Raw genomic sequence first — 21,401 nt, 5'->3', positions numbered from 1 at the left:
CTTTCCCTCCCATCTTTGTATCGTCGGCAAACTTGGATATGTTGCACTCGGTCCCTTCCTCCAAATCGTTAATATAGATTGTAGATACATTACAACAGTGACTACACTTCAAAAAGTACTTCATTGGCTGTAAAGCGCTTTGGGACGTCCCGAGGCCGTGAAAGGCGCTATATAAATGCAAGGCTTTCTAGGGATGGAATCACATCACTTACTGTGATCAGGAATGTACTATGGCCAAGTCAGGAGCTACTGTATGCAAACCACGAGGATTCCAGTAAATGCAGCAGTTAATAAAACTAATGTTTTCCAACAAAGGCTACAAGACAAAACACATCATGATGTTTAAAAATAGAAATTAAATTTCATTACAATTTCTGTGACCAATTTAACCCAATGGAAAAAACCCAAAAGGGCCGATCCAAACTAGTACATCCACATATTGTACCATGACTACACAATGCAATAGGTTTAAAAAAAACCTAGGCCGTGGGCCATTTATACAAGACAGCTTCACTATGTATCACATCACCTTCAGCTGCCAAGGCCCTAAGCTCTGGAATTATCTCCCTAAATCTGCCTCTCTTCCCTCCTTAAAACCTACCTCTTTCTGCCCTAATATCTCCTTATGTGGCTCGGTGTCAAATTTTGTTAGTTAACGCTTCTATGAAGTGCTTTGGGATGTTTTACTAAGTTATAGGTGCTATACAAATAAAAGTTGTTGCGCACTGTTTGCTCTGGTTTTCCACATGGTCTTTTCCCCATGCAAAGCCATTCCATTACCTTTGGAGGGCATCACTCAAACCATGGCCCACATATCCTGCCCATTTAAATCTTCTCACGGCAACTGCATGCAAGTCCCTCCTTCTCATAACACTAGTGCTAGTTATTTTGTTCCTTGTAGCTCATATCCAACATCCTATTTGTACCAGGCAAATTTTTGACAGCACCTCCCAAACCCGCAACCTCTACCACCTGGAAGGACAAGGGCAGCAGGCGCATGGGAACACCACCACCTCCAAGTTTCCCTCCAAGTCACACACCATCCTGACTTGGAAATATATCGGCCGTTCCTTCATCATCGCTAGGTCAAAATCTTGGAACTCCGTCCCCCACAGCACTGTGGGAGCACCTTCACCACACGGACTGCAGCGGTTCAAGGCGGAGGCTCACCACCACCTTCTCAAGGGCAATTAGGGATGGGCAATAAATGCTGGCCTTGCCAGCGACACCAACTGGCTACTCTCACTCGAACTACAGCGAATGTAATAAAAAAGGGCATTTCAAAAGCATCCAGATTTGCTTGCGTCAGAATCCAGCTCTCAAAACTGTAGAGACATCCACTGCACACTAGCCTCCAATACATTTCTCTGTTGCACATGTCACAATGCATCTTTGCTCCTCCACAGCCTGTCAACAGCACACGGAGCTGAAGCAATGTGTCTCGGCAACTCTCGCTTACAGCTCTCTCTGCCTGGCATACTAATTGCCAGGTGTACCAGCTTCTCCATCACATCCACCCCCACACCATCAACGTCTCTATTCTTCAGTCCTCATACTTCGCTGCTCTCCCTCCTACGGGCACAACCTAGATTTCTTTTGGAAGCTGGTTGCGAGTCCCCCCACTTCTTTCTTTCATTCACTAGCCAGCTGACTTATGACACCAAGGTTCGAGTGAGAGTAGCCAGTCCGTTACGAGGCTCTGGGCTGTCCTTAACCTTTAGGCTCATTCACATTCACTGTCTAGTTCCCACTCCCTGGTTCATTACAATGCTGCACAAGGTGGGTAATGAGATGCAGTCTTGCAAGACTTCGGTCTTCACTTCAAATCTTTTTCCCTTCAATCACGATACAAGTCTTTATACTCTCAATTATCTGCTTTAGTAGCCAAGTCGTCTTTCAAGTTACTCCCAGGCACTATGGGGGCAATTTTAATCTTAACCCGAACGTCAGGAGGCTGACAGGATCGGGTGCAACGCTGGTTTTACCCCCTACCATTGGGAGCAGTTTAGGATTCAGCAAAGGAGGACAAAGGGATTAATTAAGAGGGGGAAAATAGATTATGAGAGTAAGCTTGCAGGGAACATAAAAACTGACTGTAAAAGCTTTTATAGATATATGAAGAGAAAAAGATTGGTGAAGTCAAGCGTAGGTGCCTTGCAGTCAGAATCAGGGGAATTTATAATAGGGAACAAAGAAATGGCAGACCAATTAAATGCATACTTTGGTTCTGTCTTCACAAAGGAGGACACAAATAACCTCCCAGAGGGGTCAGGGAACATAGGGTCTAATGAGAGGGAGGAACTGAAAGAAATCAGTATTTGTGGGGAAATGGCGTTAGGGAAATTGACTGGATTGAAGGCCGATAAATCCCCAGGGCCTGATCTACATCCTAGGGTACTTAAGGAAGTGGCCCTAGAAATAGTAGATGCATTGCTGGTCATCTTCCAAAACTCGATAGGCTCTGGAACAGTTCCCATGGATTGGAGGGTAGCTAATGTCACCCCACTATTCAAAAAAGGTGGTAGAGAGAAAACGGGGAATTATAGACTGGTAAGCCTGACATCAGTAGTGGGGAAAATGCTAGAGTCCATTATAAAAGATGTAATAGCAGAGCACTTGGAAAACAGTGACAGGATCGGACAAAGTCAACATGGATTTACAAAAGGTAAATCGTGCTTGACTAATCTACTGGAATTTTTTGAGGATGTAACTGGTAGGATAGATACGGGAGATCCAGTGGATGTGGTGTATTTGGACTTTCAGAAGGCTTTCGATAAGTTCCCGCATAAGAGATTAGCGTGTAAAGTTAAGGCACATGGGATTGGGGGCAAGGTACTGACTTGGATAAAGAACTGGTTGGCAGACAGGAAGCAAAGAGTTGGAATAAACAACTCTTTTTCCAAGTGGCAGGCAGTGACTAGTGGGGTACTGCAGGGATCGGTCCTAGGACCCCAGCTATTCACAATACATATATATATATATGATCTAGATGAGGGAACTAGATGTAATATCTCCAAGTTTGCAAACGACACAAAGCTGGGTGGGCGTGTGTGCTGTGAGGAGGATGCCAAGGAACTCCAGTATGATTTGGACAGGTTGGGTGATTATACTGCATCTGCCATGCTTCTGCCCAATGTGGATAAATGTGAGGTTATCCACTTTGGTGGCAAAAACAGGAAGGCAGATTATTATCTGAACGGCAATAGATTGGGAGAAGGGGAAGCGCAACGAGACCTGGGTGTCCTTGTGCACCAGTCGCTGAAGGTAAGCATGCAGGTGCAGCAGGCGGTTAAGAAGGCAAATGGTATGTTGGCCTTCGTAGCGAGAGGGTTTGAGTACAAGAACATGGATGTTTTGCTGCAGTTGTACAGTTGGTGAGACCACACTTTGGGTATTGTGTGCAGTTTTGGTCACCTTATCTGAGGAAGGATGTTCTTGCCATGGAGGGAGTGCAGCGAAGATTCACCAGACTGATACCTGGGATGGCAGGAATGATGTATGAGGAGAGATTGGGCTTATACTTGCTGGAGTTTAGAAGAATGAGAGGGGATCTCATTGAAACTTATAAAATTCTAACAGGACTGGACAGACTAGATGCAGGAAGGATGTTCCCGATGGTTGGGGAGTCCAGAACCAGAGGTCACAGTCTAAGGATAAGGGGTAAGCCATTTAGGACAGAAATGAGGAGGAATTTCTTCACCCAGAGAGTGGTGAAGCTGTGGAATTCTCTACCACAGAAGGCAGTGGAGGCCAATTCATTATATATATATTCAAGAAGGAGTTAGATATATTTCTTAAGGCTAAAGGAATCAAGGGATATGGGGTGAAAGCAGGAACAGGGTACTGAATTTGGATGATCAGCCATGATCGCACTGAATGGTGGAGCAGGCTCGAGGGGCTGAATGGCCTACTCCTGCTCCTATCTTCTATGTGTCTATATTTCTGCCCAATTTCACACTCTGTTGAAGTCAGCGTAGTGTGATATTGGGTGGGGTGTAAAACCGCCGTTCCACCCGATCCTGTGGGGTTCCCGCCGGCGAGTCAGGTTAAAATGACCTACCATCAAATTTCCCACTAAGCTGCGCGGCAGCACAGCGGTCTGCAGGTCCCGCGCGGGCCGCTCACCGGCTTTTATATGGCAGAAACCTTACACGCGCAAAAATGTGAAGGGGCCGCGCACCCAAAAAATAAAGCAAGCGGGAACATTGTGTGTCTCCACACTCGGGAATTGCTAGATGAAAAAAGACCATGGCTCATCGAGTTCGCCTTCTACCATCCAGAATGTCGCGTCATACAACTGCAGGTAGACTATCCTTTATCCGAAAACCTTGGGACCAGCCGTGTTTCGATTTTCGGAAAATTTCGGATTTCGGAAGGTGGGTCGGCGGGGGTCCACGGGGGGGTCCGCAGTCGTGGCTTGTCCGTCGCTGCTAGCCTGGAATGCAATGAAGTTCCGCATTTCCACCAACAGGTCGTCGTGCTCGGTCGAACAGGGGCCGGCACCGCCGCGGGCTCAGAGCTCTCGTTGCTTTCGAGCCTTTGGAAGAGAGTCAGGTGGTTCCGCGGGGGGGGGGTCGGCGGACTTACGCTGACCGAAAAAACCTTCGGTTTTTAGAGGGTTTCGGTTTTCGGAAGTTCGGATAAAGGGTAGTCTACCTGTACTGTATAATGGAGTTGTTGACTAAGCATGGCAAATCAATCTCTATCAATTAGTTTACAACAGATCCTGACATGAAGCGAGGAAAATCCCCAGTGGGAACCATGACACCCGTTCCTCCCACGCATGCTACACTTACTATATGCCATGTCTCAAATTACTCACAGTTTGTGAAACAAGTCGATCTAATTTGCATTTGAACGAATCAATATCTACTTCCACTGTCTCCCTAGAGAGCCTGTTTCACAGATTTACCACTCGCTCACGGAAACAATATTTCCGCAGATTAAGTTTGAATTGACCCTCCTTCAAGCGCAGGCCATGTCCTCTGGTTCTACTGTCCTGGGCAAGGTGAAATAGCTGGTCATGGTCTACATTACCGAGTCCTTTCAGAATCCTAAAAACAGCCATCACATCAGCGCTCAACCTTCTGCTTTCCAGCGAGAATGCTCCAGGGCAGTACTGAGGGAGTGCTGCACTGTCGGAGCTGCCATCTTTTGGATGAGACGTGAAACTGAGGCCCCGTCTGCTCTCTTGGGTAAAAGATCTCATGGCACCATTTCGAAGAAGAGCAGGGGAGTTCTCCCCGGTGTCCTGGCCAATATTTATCCCTCAATCAACATCACTAACACAGATTATCTGGTCATTTATTACCTCGCTGTTTGTGGGAGCTTGCCGTGCGCAAATTGGCTGCCGTGTTTCCCACATTACAAGTGACTAGACTTCAAAGTACTTCATTAGCAGTAAAGCGCTTTGGGACGTCTGGTGGTCGTGAAAGGCGCTATAGAAATGCAAGTCTTTCTGCATCATTTTTATACTGCAGAGAAGTGTACACACTATGCCAAGTGCAGTTGCATCAATGATGTATAAAGTGCCTGGATTACAACACGATTTTGGCTCAATATTGAACTTTTAATGTATCCTAACATCTGATTTGCTTCACTCATCGAGCACTGATGTGATAGTTTCATTTTGTCACAGGATACCTCAGATCGTTTCCATTTTCCATACAAATTATTTTCTTTCCATTTAAGTAATAGTCCCTTCCTGGGTTCTGGTCCCATGTGAAGTAATTTACATTCCTCTGTATTGAATTTCATCTGCCACCTGTCTTCCCAATTCCCAAATATATTCCGGCTTATCCTGTTCAGTTTTGCAGCCTACCATCTCCGTTAGCTTTGCATCGTCTGCAAACCTAGTCACTGGGCCTGTGAATCCTAGCTCCAGATAATTGATCACTCCCAACACTTTCCCATAACATCTCAGCGTGATGATCTGGTTGGTGCATCCACACCTCATTCTGAAGACACCCCCATTTCCCTGTGGCCTTTCATCCGACGGAGGAACATTTCAGCTAGCGCCTTCCAGTCCCTTTCCCCACCCCCCCCCACTTGTAACAAAACTACTGCGTCCAGTTACAAAACCGACAACACTTTCTGGGTCTCCAGCCTGTTTTGGATGACATGCTGAAGCTTGCACACCACCATAAATACTTTGGTGGCAACTCTGCACACATTCAAAACTTGATCCCTGTTCCGCTGCTTTGCTATCGGTACAACCTCCACCAACAAAACTTGTGTCACAGCCTGCCATTACTACAACCAGCGCGCCACTGTGAGCTCTCATCTCCACCAGATAGATCATCGCTGGAACCATTTCATAGAATCATACAGCACAGAAGGCGGCCATTCAGCCCACTGTGCCTGTGCCGGCTCTTTGAAAGAGCGATCCAATTAGTCCCACTGCCACTGTTCTTTCCCCAATAGCCCTATAATTCCCTCACCCCACGCCCCATAAAAGTATTTATCCAATTCCCTTTTGAAAGTTACTGTTGAATCTGCTTTCACCGCCCTTCCAGATCATGACAACATGCTGTGTGAAAAAGGTTCTCATCTCCCCTCTGGTTCACTTCCCAGTTGCCTTAAATCAGTGTCCTCTGGTTACCAACCCTCCTGCCACTGGAAACTGTTTCTGCCTATTTACTCTATCAAAATTTATCTGGCTTTTGATAAAGTGCCACATAATAGGCTTTCCAGCAAAGTTGAAGCCCATGGAATAAAAGGGACAGTGGCAGCATGGATACGAAATTGGCTAAGTGACAGGAAACAGAGAGTAGTGGTGAGCGGTTGTTTTTCGGACTGGAGGAAGGTATACAGTGGTGTTCCCCAGGGGTCGGTACTGGGACCGCTGCTTTTCTTTGACATGGGTGTACAGGGCACAATTTCAAAATTTGCAGATGACACAAAACTTAGAAGTATATAGTGAACAGTGAGGAGGATAGTGATAGACTTCAAGAGGATGCAGACAGGCTGGTGGAATGGGTGGACACGTGGCAGATAAAATTTAACGCAGAAAAGTGTGAAGTGATACATTTTGGTGGGAAGAACAAGGAGAGGCAATATAAACTAAAGGGTACAATCCTAAAGAGGGTGCATGAACAGGGAGATCTGGGGGTATATGTGCAGAAATCATTGAAGGAGGCAGGGCAGGTTGAGAAAGCAGTTAAAAAAGCATACAGGATCCTGGGCTTCATAAATAGACATGGTGTGGAGATGCCGGAGTTGGACTGGGGTGGACAAATGTAAGAAGTCACACAACACCAGGTTATAGTCCAACAGCTTTATTTGAAATCACAAGCTTTCGGAGCGCTGCTCCTTCGTCAGGTGAAGGAGGAGCAGCGCTCCGAAAGCTTGTGATTTCAAATAAAGCTGTTGGACTATAACCTGGTGTTGTGTGACTTCTTACATTCATAAATAGAGGCATAGAGTACAAAAGCAAGGAAGTTATGAAGAACTTTTATAAAACACTGGTTCGGCCTTAACTGGAGTATTGTGTCCAATTCTGGGCACCGTAATTTAGGAAGGATGTGAAGGCCTTAGAGAGGGTGCAGAAAAGATTTACGAGAATGATTCCAGGGATGAGGGCCTTCAGTTACGTGGATAGGCTGGCGTTGTTCTCCTTAGAGCAGAGAAGGTTGAGAGGAGATTTGACAGAGGTGTTCAAAATAATGAGCGGTCTGGACAGAGTAGAGAGAGAGAAACTGTTCCCATTGGCAGAAGGGTCGAGAACCAGAGGACACAGATTTAAGGTGACTGGCAGAAGAACCAAAGGTGACATGAGGAAAAGCTTTTTAACGCAGCGAGTGGTTAGGATCTGGAATGCACTGCCTGATAGGGTGGAGGAGGCAGACTCAATCGTGGCTTTCAAAAGGGAATTGGATAAGTACCTGAAGGAAAAACATTTGCAGGGCTATAGGGAAAGGGCGGGGGGAGTGGGACTAGCTGAAGTGCTCTTGCAGAGAGCCGGCACGGGCTCGATGGGCCGAATGGCCTCCTTCTGTGCTGTAACCATTCTATGATTCTATAAGCTCTCAATTATTTTTTTAATTTTTTAATTTTTTAAAATTTCCACCTTCTCTCTTTGTAGTGAGTACCTCCCTTGCCGTCTCTACCACAGCCCCCTTTTAAAACGAGACCGTAGGCTGATTTTTTATATCTCCACTGAACACAGCACACGTGCTTACTTGTGCAGGAGTAGTCACATCTTCACCCTTCTTCTTCTTCTTTTTCTTCTTTTTTGATTTGTTGCTTGCAGAACCTTGCAAACCCGAGTCTGCCTTTTCTTTATCTTCATCTGACAGCTGCAAATGGAACATCTCTGTTTTTAATACAGTCTGTAACTTCATCAACATAGGAACATAACATAAGAAATAGGAGCAGGAATAGGCCACTTGGCCCCTCGAGCCTGCGCCGCCATTCAATAAGATCATGGCTGATCTTGGGCTCAAAGCCACTTCCCCGCCCGCTCCCCATAACCCTTCACTCCCTTATCTTATAAAAATCTCTATCTCCACCTTAAATGTATTTAATGACCCAGCCTCCACAGCTCTCTGGGGCAGAGAATGCCACAGATTTACAACCCTTAGAGAAGAAATTCCTCCTCATCTCAGTTCTAAAAAGGCGACCCTTTATTCTGAAACTGTGCCCCCGAGGGGGAAACATCCTCTCTGCATCTACCTTGTCGAGCCCCCTCAGTATCTTATATGTTTCAATAAGATCTCCTCTCTCACTACAGTTCAGTCCTCCGCAAAACTGTAAGCCTCTTCCTCAGGCTACTGGGCAGGCCTATTTTATTTGCAGATCAGGACTGAAGCACCACAAAATAGAAATGAAAAAAAAAATCCATTCCATCCTGGAATCAATATAAGAAATGGATTCTAATCCTGCATGCAGAACTTCAAATTCACCCTTCTGAAACTATCAACTTATCATCTTATATAGAATCATACAGCACAGGAGTCAGCCATTTGGCCCATTGCGCATGTGCCGGCTCTTTGAAAGAGCTGTCAATCATAGAGTCATAGAGTAATACAGCACGGATAGAGGCCCTTCGGCCCATCGTGTCCGCGCCGGCCATCAAGCCCTGTCTAATCTAACCCCATATTCCAGCATTTGGCCTGTAGCCTTGTATGCTATGGCATTTCAAGTGCACATCCAAATGCTTCTTAAATGTTGTGAGGGTTTCTGCCTCCACAACCCTTTCAGGCAGTGAGTTCCAGACTCCAACCACCCTCTGGGTGAAAAAGTTCTTTCTCAAATCCCCTCAGTCCCACTCCCCCGCTCTTTCCCCATAGCCCTGAAAAATTTTACCTTTTAAAAGTAGAGATCTAATTCCCGTTTTGAAAGTTATTACCGAGTCTGCTTCCACCGCCCTTTCAGGCAGCGCATTCCAGAGCATCACAAGGTGCCGAGTAAAAACATTGCTCACCTCCAATGTTCCCGCGGATTCTTTTTTGGATGCATGGCCCCTTTAACGAGCTGCGCGCGGCCCATTCAATTTCCCACGCAAGCTCGATTATATCAGTGTTAAAGCCATTGAGCGGCCTGCACGGGAAACACTGCTCATCTCCCTCCCCCCCCCTGACCTTTTTTTTGGTTGGCCAATTATTTATTTTGCCTAAATTTAACATCGATCTTGTAGGAGATATTTTAGATTGTTATTTACCCTTCTGTCGAACTCTGCTATTTTCCTATTTCCAGAGTCAGATGGGGAGCCGCTCAGCTGACATCATTGAGCGTCTCAAAGGGAAAACAATGCTAATTGATGCCTTTTTAGCCCCAGGTGCCCGTTGGGATCAGTAGTTGCTAAAGGTCTGCAACTCAGATGGCTCCCCAATGCCATCTGATGCCATTAAGGACACCAATTCACATTACTCCTGTGGTGCCATCACCGACAGGCTTCGTTGCTTATGACAGCTGTGCAGCTCCCCACTGGCTACAAGAACCCAAAAATAGCAAATCGCTGCGGCAGAGAGAAATCAAAATATTGTAAATATCAAAACATCTGTGCGATAGGACTACACCAAGACTTTTGGGTGGGTTTGAAGAGATGGGCTTAAGACTGAAAGTACCGCTAATCCCCTTCACTCATGTTCTCCTTTAATCCCATTTTCATCATTTACCAGCTTCTCGCATTCAAGAAAAATGTTGTTGCTAAAAATAATTCAAGCTTGATTAAATTATTTTTTCACATTGTGTTTTGGTGCTAGAGGTAGCTGCAGAATTGGCGATCCCCAAGACAATTAACACGTTCCTAACACGATTTGTTACGTAAATGTACTTGCATTAGTGCAGATTGAACAAGAACACTACAAGTGTCTATACTTAATTATTATATTCATTGAGAGCTCTCAGCACCATGAATTTATTTTGTTCTGTTTAAGCCGTGTTGCGGGCTATAATCCATTTGAAAATTAAGCCAGCTGCTAGAGAGACACGGAATAGCACACTGCCAAAGCACTGAAAGATGTTCGGAGTGGTTTCTTGGGAGAAGCAATCCACCCACCGCCCCCCCACCAAAAAAATTCAAGTGCTCCAATGCTCAACACAGCTGGGAATTCCTCAGTAACACATGGCACGGCTGCAAATGTGAAGGCCCTGCTACTTCAGCTCGACTCTGTTCAGAGAGTTTCTCGTGTTGAAAAGAGTAATGATGCTATCTGGCTAAAATTCAGACTAGTTTTCCAGCGAGAGTGGAGTTCTTCAGCTTACCCTCGACTCTGGAGTGGGGGCTCGGGGGCAGGTAGGGGTCAAAGAAGCAGACATCATCAGATCTATCTAATTCAGTAATTTTCTCCTCACATTCTTTCATTTGCTTCCTTCTTATAATCTTTACTTATTTATTTACTGTAATTACTTTTCTTTCCTTTGGGCTTTGATTTGTTTATCTCGTTTTTGCAATCCTTTATCTTTCCTCCACCAGTTTCTCATTATATTTGCCCTTTCACTTTTTCCTCTTCCATTTCTTTACTTTCATCTTCTAGCGTGCATTTTCTGTTTGTTATTTGTCCCTTCCCCTATTTTGTCTCCATACCATATTCCATCTGCTTCACCCCTAACTGCCCTTAGCCGAGTGGCTTGCTCGGCCATTTCAGAGGACAGTTAAGAGTCAACCACATTGCTGTGGGTCTGGAGTCACATATAGGCCAGACTGGGTAAGGACAGCAGATTTCCTTCCCTAAAAGGACATTACTGAACCAGATGGGTCTTTATGACAATCCGGTAGTTTCATGGTCACCATTACTGAGTGTTTCCACTTGTGGAGAAAGAGCAAAGCTGGAGACCATCAATATGATAGTCACCAAGAAATCCGATAGGGAATTCAAAAGAAACTTCTTTACCCAGAGAGTGGTGAGAATGTGGAACTCGCTACCACAGGGAGTAGTTGAGGTAAATAGTATAGATGCATTTAAGGGGAGGTTAGATAAGCACGAGGGAGAAAGGGATAGAGAGTTATGCTGATAAGAGTTAGATGAGGAAAGATGGGAGGAGAAATAACAACAGCAAATGCTGGAAATACTCAGCAGGCCAGGCAGCATCCATGGAGAGAAACAGAGTTAATGTTTCAGGTCTGGGACCCATCAGTTCTGATGAAGGGTCCCAGACCTGAAACGTTAACCCTGTTTCTCTCTCCACGGATGCTGCCTGGCCTGCTGAGTATTTCCAGCATTTTCTGTTGTTATTTCAGATTTCCAGCATCCGCAGTATTTTGCTATTATAAAGATGGGAGGAGGCTTGAGTAGAGCATAAATGCCGGCATGAACTGGTTGGGCCGAATGGCCCGTTTCTGTGCCGTATATCCTATGTAATCATAAGTAAAATGCTAAAGGACACAAAGGCCACAGGGTCCTTGTTGCAGTTCATCGCTGTTTGAACTCACGCCAAAAATACAGATGCGCATCAATGAGCATTTGCCAACAGGCATTCCCACTGTTGAGCCAAGCGTGTGTGTGTGAAGTGAAGGTCGCAGGAGGAGAACTCCGCCACAGTGGCCAGGGCTACTAACCTTCTGAGCTTCTGCAACAGCCTCTTCAGGCTGCGCAGTTGACGCAGCTTCCTCCTCTTGCCAATTTCCCCACTCTTCTGTCGGGGCGTTCCAGTCCGAGCTCGGGTCAGCTGTCGAAATTCCATCTATAGAACGACGGGCAAAATAGGAAATCAAATCAATCCGAACAACTGTTGAGGCAATTCAGCTTTGACTTCTGTTAAGTCTGTATGATATAAATACACAGTGAAGATTTAAGGACAGTAATTCCAAAGGGCTTTATTTTAAGGTTCTTCAAATAAGGGATATTTAAAACGGAGGTAAAATCTTGTACGTAGCAATTATTCCGATTTCAAATGTTAAATATTTGAACTTGGTACTTAACATTTACCAAGGCAGGCACATAATTCTTGGGCTAACCACTACTGGGAGAATGAGAGATGAATGAAACGGTTGCTATTTCTATTGATACCCTCGATCTGTCTTTATCTTATCCAGCTTTTAAAAAAAAAAACCAGCACCAATTAGGGGGCCAGATTCAGACAGATGGATCATAGCAAATGAAAAAAAGTTAGCGTAGAAAAACTACCATCCAAAGATGGAAATAGCCAACAAAGGCGCAGATAAGAATCAACTTATTGTACATCAAGTCAGCTGCAGAACAGACAGAAACAAATTGCAAATTCAAGATATGTGATAAAGGCAGGGTATAAATTTATTCTTTCATTTATGTACAAGGAATCAGAACACTGAACAATGAAAAGGTAGAAAGGCAAACAGGAAGGAAAAGAAAAAAACCAAGACACTCGCGACATGCAAGTTAGAACATTAAAAAAAAACTGCATTTGCTTTCATCTCCCATTGGTTTTGGAGTTAATATTGGCAGAGCAACACAGAACAGATCCCTAAAATAAATCCTAGAGGGAATTCTATTACTAGTAAACACAGTTTAGAACCGCGCTGGGGAAAACAGCAATTATAACTGCTACTTGCTATGGCTGCATAATAGAGCCATTTAAAGATACACTCATGTAAAGTACACAGTTGTAGATGTGCCTCAAAACAGCAGCTGTTAAATATGCCTTAGCCTTTCAAAATTATCTACAGTTCGAAGGCACCTCCGCAAATGTGATTGCGGGTTATTTCACCTCAGGAGATTGAATGCATACATGTGATCAGGCCAGAGAAACCCTACAGTGGTATCGGATGGCCAGGAGTAAATTTAACAAAGAGCGTTGAAGGAAAAAGGCCACTCTGTGAGGAGAAATTGGTGAAATCACAACAAGGAGTGGGGATTAGTAGCCAAATACTGGATACCAAACTTGGCACTGATCTTGACATAGCATCAGTAAAAAGTTCAGTGCTAACTGGAAACCCCAAGTGCCAGCCAATCATAGAATGGTACAGCACAGGAGGAGGCCACTCGGCCCATCGAGTCTGCGCCGGCTCTTTCGAAGAGCAATCCAGTTAGTCCCGCTCCCCTCGCTCTTTCCCCATAGCCCTGCAGTTTCTTCTCCAATATTTATCTTGCTTGAACCCGATCTGCCAGGGATCGGCTTCAGGATCAAGGGATCAGCTTTGATGTGCTGAGCGGCCGTTTCTGCTCCTGGGCTGGTGTTCTTAGGATAATTATTTAGGCTAGGAATTATAAATTCACGTGTTGCAACAACAGCCAGGCAAAGGCACTCCCACCTACTGATCACTTGTGAACCGGAAAACCTGAATAGGTACACTTCCACACCGCTCTTTTTAAAAAAAAATAGGCACAAGTGGAAAACTTTACATAGAAGCTCGAGCAAGTCCTTACCTGACATAGGAACATAGGAAGGAGGCGGCCATTCAGCCCCTCGAGCCTGTTCTGCCATTCAATGAGATCATGGCTGATCTGTTTTCCAACTCTATCCACCCATCTTGGCTCCATATCCCTTATTATCCTTGGGAGCAAAAATCTATTGATCTCAGATTGAAAAATATTAGCTAGCATCTACTGCTTTTTATGGGACACTTCCACACTTCTACCACCCTTAGCGTGAAGAAATGTTTCCTAACTTCTCTCCTGAATGGCCTGGCTCTGATTTTAAGGCCATGTCCCCTTGTCCTAGACACCCCCATCAGTGGAAAAAGTTTCTCTCTATCTAACCTATCAATTCCTTTCAAAATCCTACAAACTTCAAACCAAATCACCCCGTAACCCTCTATATTCCAGGGAATACAAGCTGACATTCGCTTTCAACATGGGTCTCTGGTTAGCAATCATGAATCCCGACCAATTTTAAATGATTTACTTTCGCTAGTTTTTGTAGGGGGAATACTTCAGAATCAAAATAGTTCCTCCATCAAGAGAAATTTCCTTAAAAAAACCACTAGCCAGCAAGACTTGATCATAACTTCTTTCTTCCTCCTTCTCCTGCCAACGTTCCACCTTCCTCCTCTTCTGGAGTGTCAAGTCCTCGATGGGGCATGCCCTCCAATACCTTCCCCAAGTGGCCGTTGTTGATTTTTGAGTCTAGACAGCGAGATATGTCAAGCTATTCAATTGGGGGGGGGAGGGAGGGGAGGGAAAGAGAACAGGGAAATCAATGTTCCCTTTAAACTGCGCAGTTGCGCAGCGGTCTGCAACTCCCGCGAAGGCGGCTTGACGGCTTTTCATTTGGAATAACCGTGTATGCACGAAGATTTGAATGGACCGCGCACCCAAAAATAATTACAGGGAACACTAGGGGAGATCGCATAAGAGCTCGAGCCAGGCACCCACTAATATTCGCTTTCGACACAGGTCTCTGGTTAGCGACCGAGAATGCCGGACAATTTTTAAACCGTGCTAAACAAGGGCACTAAGGCCAAGTTACTCATGGTCTTAACTTGCTGAACCAACCGGGGTTGGTGGTGGGGGGGGGGGAAAAAGAGAAGAAAGGGAGCCAAACTGAAATGAGTTTCACGCAGATTGAAGCCAGTTCTCAATTAACAGATTTCCACGGCAAAACCAGTCTCCAATTTAATGATTTGACTCAAAAGGGTGGTACCAGCGCAGTGCACACACCGACTCTTATGGTGCGACAGTTTGCGGTTTAACTACATGGTTTGTATCAAAGATTTTGGTAACAAGATGAGGTCACTTAATACGCCCAGTGCTACTTTTTGATTAGCTGGCAGCTACACTATATTGCAGGTTTCGATAATTTAACAACCCCTTGCTTTTTTCCCCCCTCCTGGTCATCAAACACCCAGTTTACTTTGTCCAACGTCCGCACGGGATTTACTTGCAACTAAAGCATACACGGCGGGATCACATACTTATCCCAGACCAGGCGTCGTCAATGGAGCTGGGAGCCGGTGTGGCGTCCCACTGACGGTCAGCAGTGCTTGGCTGGGAGGCTGGCTCATTGGTGGTAGCTGAAAAAGGGAGACGAGGAAATTATACACGATCAAAGCGACATGAAATAACAGCTTTCAAACATAACTACTGTACTCAAATTGGCAGGGACGACCTATTTGGATTCTCGATTCTGGTTGACTGATGGGGGATTCTTGGCGAGAAGTAGTGTCAAATGAACCAACTTTTGTTGCCATCAGCTGTGGCTCAGTGGGCAGCACCCTCACCTGAGTCAGAAGGTCGTGGGTTCAAGTCCCACTCCAGCGACTTCAGCACAAAAATCCAGGCTGACACGCTAGCGCAGTGCTGAGGGAGTGCTGCACTGTTGGAGTGCCGTCTTTCAGATGAGACGTTAAACTGAGGCCCCGTCTGCTCTCTGTAAAATATCCCGCGGCACTATTTCGAAGAGGAGCAGGGGAGTTATCCCCAGTGTCCTGGCCAATATTTATCCCTCAATTAACATCACTAGAAACAGATTATCAGGTTATCACATTGCTGTTCGTGGGAGCTTGCTTTGCGCGATTTGGCTGCTGCTTTTCCTACATTACAACAATGACTGCACTTCAAAAAGTACTTAATTGGCTGTAAAGTGCTTTGGGACGTCCGGTGGTCGTGAAAGGCGCTGTATAAATGCAAGACTTTCTTTCTATCGGCAAAAACTTAATTACATTCTAATCATCTAAATTTTTTTTTTTTTTTTTTTATAAATGGTTACTAGTAGTCACTCAAGACTCGCAAGCAGAATGCTAAACAATCGGAAGTGTCAAGAATGCTCTTGGTTAGAAGGAATGGTTCTGACAGGGCCCTCTAATCCCACAGTTCCTTTAAAAAACATGCCCCCGCTGAAGAGAAATGGACAAAGATTTTGGCTGGTGACTTCAGATAATAATAGTCGGGTACAATTTTAAGAATCAAATTACAAGTCAACTTTAAAATAACCAGTTCATTATCACCAATTTTAAACTCAAAAGCTATCTTCGACTTGACTATCAGGAGTCTAGTGGAATTACCCGACTATCAGCAGTGCTAGAATCCATGATGTTCAGCTGGAATGTTACCTAATTAATTACTTAGCTTAGCAAATTAAGAATTTGATTTATTATTCATGTATTGCACAAGACATTCTCAACTACAGTTGTGCGTTTTCCTTTATAAACAAAAATAAGGGCCTTGTTGTGGATGAAATGTAGACAACAGCCTCAGGCACTCTCACAGTCACAGGTCTCAATAGGGCCCAGCCATCACTAAGCCCTGGGGTGCCATTTATAAAATACATGTAACGGCTTTTTAGAGGTGTGTACAAGATTGCCAAGTTTGATTTGACCCAGGCTTATCATCTTGCACTATTGAGAATTTGAATCCATTTTAAAAAGGAACCAGTGCTAGATAGAAACATTTTCTCTTTTGTTACATTTCAAAACAATACAATTTGACCCATTTTCAATTCCCCTTTTCCATTCCAAAGGAATACAGGAACATAGGAACAGGAGTAGACCGTTCAGCCCCTCGAGCCTGTCCTGCCATTCAATTAGATCATGGCTGATCCAATTACCTGGCTTTGCTCTAGATCTCTTGGCAGTATTCATAGAAGAGCAGGGACGCTCTCTCAGTGTCCAGTCTAACACTCATCCCTCAACCATCACTAAAACAGTTTATCTGGTCATTTATCTCATTGCCCTTTATGGCACCTTCCTGTGTGCAAACTGGCTGCCACATTTGCCTACATCACAAGTGACTGCACTTCAAAAGTAATTTGTTGGTTGTAAAGCATTTAGGGCACCTTAAGGATAAGAAAGGTGCTTCATAAATTTAAATGGCTGCATTTCTTTGCAACTAAAGCCATTCAGCAAAGGAAGGAAAGGGATGTTGCATCTTTACATCCAAGTTTATTGTACAGGATTACACACCCTCAAATCAATACGTTTTTTCCCTGGGAGTTTCTGCAGTCAAGATGGGTGAATTTAGGTAGGGAGTGGGACATTTATCTCACAATTTCAGATTCAAGAACTTCCAGGGCAGATATAACCAGGGCCAGACACAGAGCAAAGTTCCCTTTATTCTGCCCCAACAATCTGTCTTATTTTCAATATCAGAATGCCATTCCCCAATGTACCAGCATGGAAATTTTTAATTTGCAACAATAGCCATCACTCAGCCTCAGTATGACTGGCAATTTAATCTTCTTTTGTGCTACCAGGAACATTAAAATTAAACAAAAATCAAAAACTTACTTTAGCAGTGCGTAGCGCGTGTAAAAGGGTACACTGACAAACACCTACACATCTGATCGATCAAATGAGCAATAAAAATAAAACTTGCATTTATATAGCACCTTTCACAACCACTGGACATCCCGAAGCATTTTACAGCCAATGAAGTACTTTTTGAAATGTAGTCACTGTTGTAATGTGGGAAACGCGGCAGCCAATTTGCGCACAGCAAGCTCCCACAAACAGCAATGTGATAATGACCAGATCATCTGTTTTAGTGATTGAGGGATAAATATTGGCCAGAGCGCCAGGGAGAACTCCCCTGCTCTTCTTCAAAATAGGATCATTTACGTCCACCTGAGAGCGCAGATGGGGCCTCGGTTTAATGTCTCATCCAAAAGACGACACCTCCGACAGTGCAGCACTCCCTCAGTACAGGAAACTCTTTGGTATCCGGCACCGACTGGACCGGGATGGTGCCGGTTGATTAAAAATTCCGGATGACGGAGAGGGTTATCTACCGAGGCTATTTTTAACAAACAAAAATAAAAAAAATCAAGAAATGTGCAGTATACAGTAATTGGCGGATCAGAAGAGACTACCGGCAGCGCGGGAGAGTCAGACTCCTGTTATTGAGGTGTTCGGACTTCCGACAGCACCAAGAAGCAGAGTAGTGGCAGTTTGGAGAACTACCCCCACTGACTAACTCGGCCACCGCGGGAGACTCGGACTCGGCAACATTTCCGGTTATTGAGGTGTTGTTTTCGGAGTATAAATTTTGCCGGTTAAGAGAGAATTCCGGATATTTAGGTGCCGTTTAAACAAGAGTTTCCTGTACTACACTGGGAGTGTCAATCTAGATTTTTGTGCTCAAGTCTCTGGCGTGGGACTTGAACCCACAACCTTTTGACTCGGAGGCAAGAGTGAACCCACCGACCGCGGCTGACAACAATGACTGAAATAGCAGCGTAACAAGAACAGGGTCATCAGTAACATGAAACGCAAGACTAATTTCTGACCTTACATTCGCAAAGGAGTGGATTCAAAACAGTTTTCAGATTAAATATCAAACGTAAAAGCAATATTTACTAGACACTGCAGCTTTCGCACCCAGAGTAGAGAAAGGTGGTTTCTTCTCCGAGGTAGTCATCCTTTCATTGACACCTGTCCAAGCCCCTGAAAGAACAAAATATGTTATAAATCTCATCATTCATCAAGAAACTACTCGTGAAATAACGCTGGACGGCCAGCTGGTGGCGCCGTCCAAGGAGTATAAATACTCGGGCGTCGGCCCCAGCTTTCCAGGGACATTTTGTAAGACAAGGAACTAGTGAAGTACAACTGGACCTCCATGTTCTGAAACAAGTTGATTAAAGCCTTGCTTTATGCTCAAACCAAGCGCGTAGTGAGTTTTATTACGTCAATATGTATTTACAACAACTGAGGTTCTCTGGAAAAGACAGAACAACTTGCATTTATATAGCACCTTTGACATAGTAAAGTGTCCCAATGCTCTTCATAGGTATATCAGCAAAGTTTGACACTGAGCATGGAGAGAGATATTAGAACAGGCGACCAAAAGCTTGGTCAAAGAGGTAGATTTTAAGGAGGGTCTTAAAAAGGGGAGAGGTAGAGGGGTACAGGTGAAAAACCAAGAACAGGAATAACTTTTGGAGTCATATACATACCATAATAATGAAATAATGCCAGGCATCACACTACAGAGGATGGTGCCCCAAGCTGTGCTAACAGCAACTCGAATTAGGCAAATAAAAATCCATCTTCAGCTTCAGAAAATCTCTGCCTGGTCACAACACGCTGAAGTAATGAGTCAGTTTAATTTCCCCCCCCCCCCCCGCCAGTCAAGTTACCTTCACTTGCCCTGCTGGGCAAAAAATGTAAATTTAATACCCACTTGGTGTCAAATCTTCTTTTACTATGCTCCCGTGAAGCGCCTTGGGATGTTTTACTCCATAAAAGGTGCCATATAAACACAAGTTGTTGATGTTATTTCTAAATTAAGCAATTTTAATTAAGAGAGGTGCAAGATTCAAAACTGAAGAACACTCACCAATGCTAGGGAACAGTGCATGCTCACTCCAAGTCTTGTCGACTAAGGGTACAGTCCAATCTTTTGCCCCTGCATTGGTATCACCACCTTCTTGGCCCCAAGCAGGCTGATCCGGGCTTCTTTTTGCATTTGCCAATACCGGGATTTGTCGCCATTTATCATCCTTCGTTGCGCTAATCTGAGTGGGCAGCTTCACTGGGGTCTCAAACCAGCCTCCTCCATTCACGGTTAGCGGTTCACCCCATCCAGGAGCAACTTTGAAGAAAACATCAACAAGCCTTACTCAGCATTGTGTGCGCCAGCCGTGGCTCAGTGGGCAGCACCCACGCCTCCGAGTCAGACGGTTGTGGGTTCAAGTCCCATTCCAGAGACTTGAGCACAAAAGTCTAGGCTGACGCTCCAGTGCAGTGCTGAGGGAGTGCTACACTGTCGGAGGTGCCGTCTTTCGAACGAGGCTGTTAAAGAGGCCCCCGTCTGCTCTCTCAGGTGGACGCAAAAGATCCCATGGCACTATTTTGAAGAGCAGGGGAGTTCTTCCCGGTGTCCTGGCCAATATTTATCACTCAATCAACATCAATGAAACATTGCTGTTTGTGAGAGCTTGCTGTGTGCAATTTGGCTGCTGCATTTCCTACACGGTGCAGCATGGTGGCATAGTGGTTAGCACTGTTGCCTCACAGCGCCAGGAACCCGGGTTCGAATCCGGCCTCGGGTGGCTGTCTGTGTGGAGTTTGCACATTCTCCCCATGTTTGCGTGGGTTTTCTCCGGGTGCTCCGGTTTCCTCCCACAGTCCAAAGATGTGCGGGTTAGGTTGATTGGCTATGATAAATTGACCCTTAGTGTTAGGGGGATTAAATACGTGGGGTTACGGGGATAGGGTGGGATATGTGTTGGTGTAGGGGTTACGGGGATCGGGTGGGATATGTGTCGGTGCAGGCTCGATGGGCCGAAATGGCCTCTATCTGCACTGTGGGGTTTCTGTGATTCTGTGATTACAACCGTGACTACACTGCGTAGAGGCCCACATTTCACGAGCGCCCCTGGGATCATGTGGGCCGGTCCAACGATTGACAGAAGGGGATCCCCGTTCATTTTTATCGAGATTCCCTATGTACCGAAACCCCATAATGAGAATGAATGAGAATACCCCAAAAAATACCTCTACACTTCAAAAAAAAAAAAAATCACATTTAAAATGAATTAAAATGGCATTTAATTAAATTTATTTAAAATATTTTGAAAAATGAATTTACATGTTTTAAAGGGGCCAAAAATAAACTTACCTAATTTCACAGGTTTTTAAATGTATAAATTATTGATAAAATTTTATTTATTTATTATTTTTTTTTGAAAAAGTCTTACGCTGGTAAAAGCAGGCCCTACGTCTGCCTTTACTAGGCGTAAGAACTTCACGGGCATTCACTGGGCAGAATAGCCCAGCTCTCCGCCCGCGGATGCCCTTTCCCCGGGGGTTCGCATCATCCACTTTGGTGGCTAAAACAGGAAGGCAGATTATTATCTGAACGGCAATAGATTGGGAAAAGGGGAAGTGCAACGAGACCTGGGTGTCCTTGTGCACCAGTCGCTGAAGGTAAGCATGCAGGTGCAGCAGGCGGTTAAGAAGGCAAATGGTATGTTGGCCTTCATAGAGAGAGGGTTCGAGTACAAGAACAAGGATGTCTTGCTGCAGTTGTACAGGGATTTGCTGAGACCACATCTTGAGTATTGTGTGCAGTTTTGGTCGCCTTATCTGAGGAAGGATGTTC

At 44.9% G+C, this 21,401-nt stretch overlaps 1 protein-coding gene across 4 annotated transcripts in view; it reads right to left on the bottom strand.

Moving 5' to 3' along the window:
• The window catches only part of mtdha (metadherin a), a 91,349-nt gene that overhangs the window by 17,165 nt on the left and 52,783 nt on the right, over nucleotides 1-21,401 (bottom strand). The window contains exons 5-9 of one of the 4 annotated variants that reach the window (XM_085992270.1): nucleotides 19,635-19,889; nucleotides 18,674-18,739; nucleotides 15,275-15,373; nucleotides 12,002-12,126; nucleotides 8,181-8,297 (exon numbers count right to left, since the gene is read on the bottom strand). In XM_085992270.1, the coding sequence (XP_085848396.1) occupies nucleotides 8,181-8,297; nucleotides 12,002-12,126; nucleotides 15,275-15,373; nucleotides 18,674-18,739; nucleotides 19,635-19,889 (662 nt within the window). Of the gene's footprint in view, nucleotides 1-8,180; nucleotides 8,298-12,001; nucleotides 12,127-15,274; nucleotides 15,374-18,652; nucleotides 18,740-19,634; nucleotides 19,890-21,401 lie in introns of all 4 variants that reach the window. The other 3 variants (XM_085992269.1, XM_085992272.1, XM_085992271.1) reach the window with 3 other exon arrangements.

This window comes from Somniosus microcephalus, chromosome 7, assembly GCF_052327205.1.
Source record: "Somniosus microcephalus isolate GS21.2 chromosome 7, FLI_Smic_1.0, whole genome shotgun sequence".
Lineage (NCBI taxonomy): Eukaryota > Metazoa > Chordata > Chondrichthyes > Squaliformes > Somniosidae > Somniosus > Somniosus microcephalus.
The sequence above is the reverse complement of the archived record's forward strand: the minus strand, read 5'-3'. Positions and strand labels throughout refer to the sequence as shown.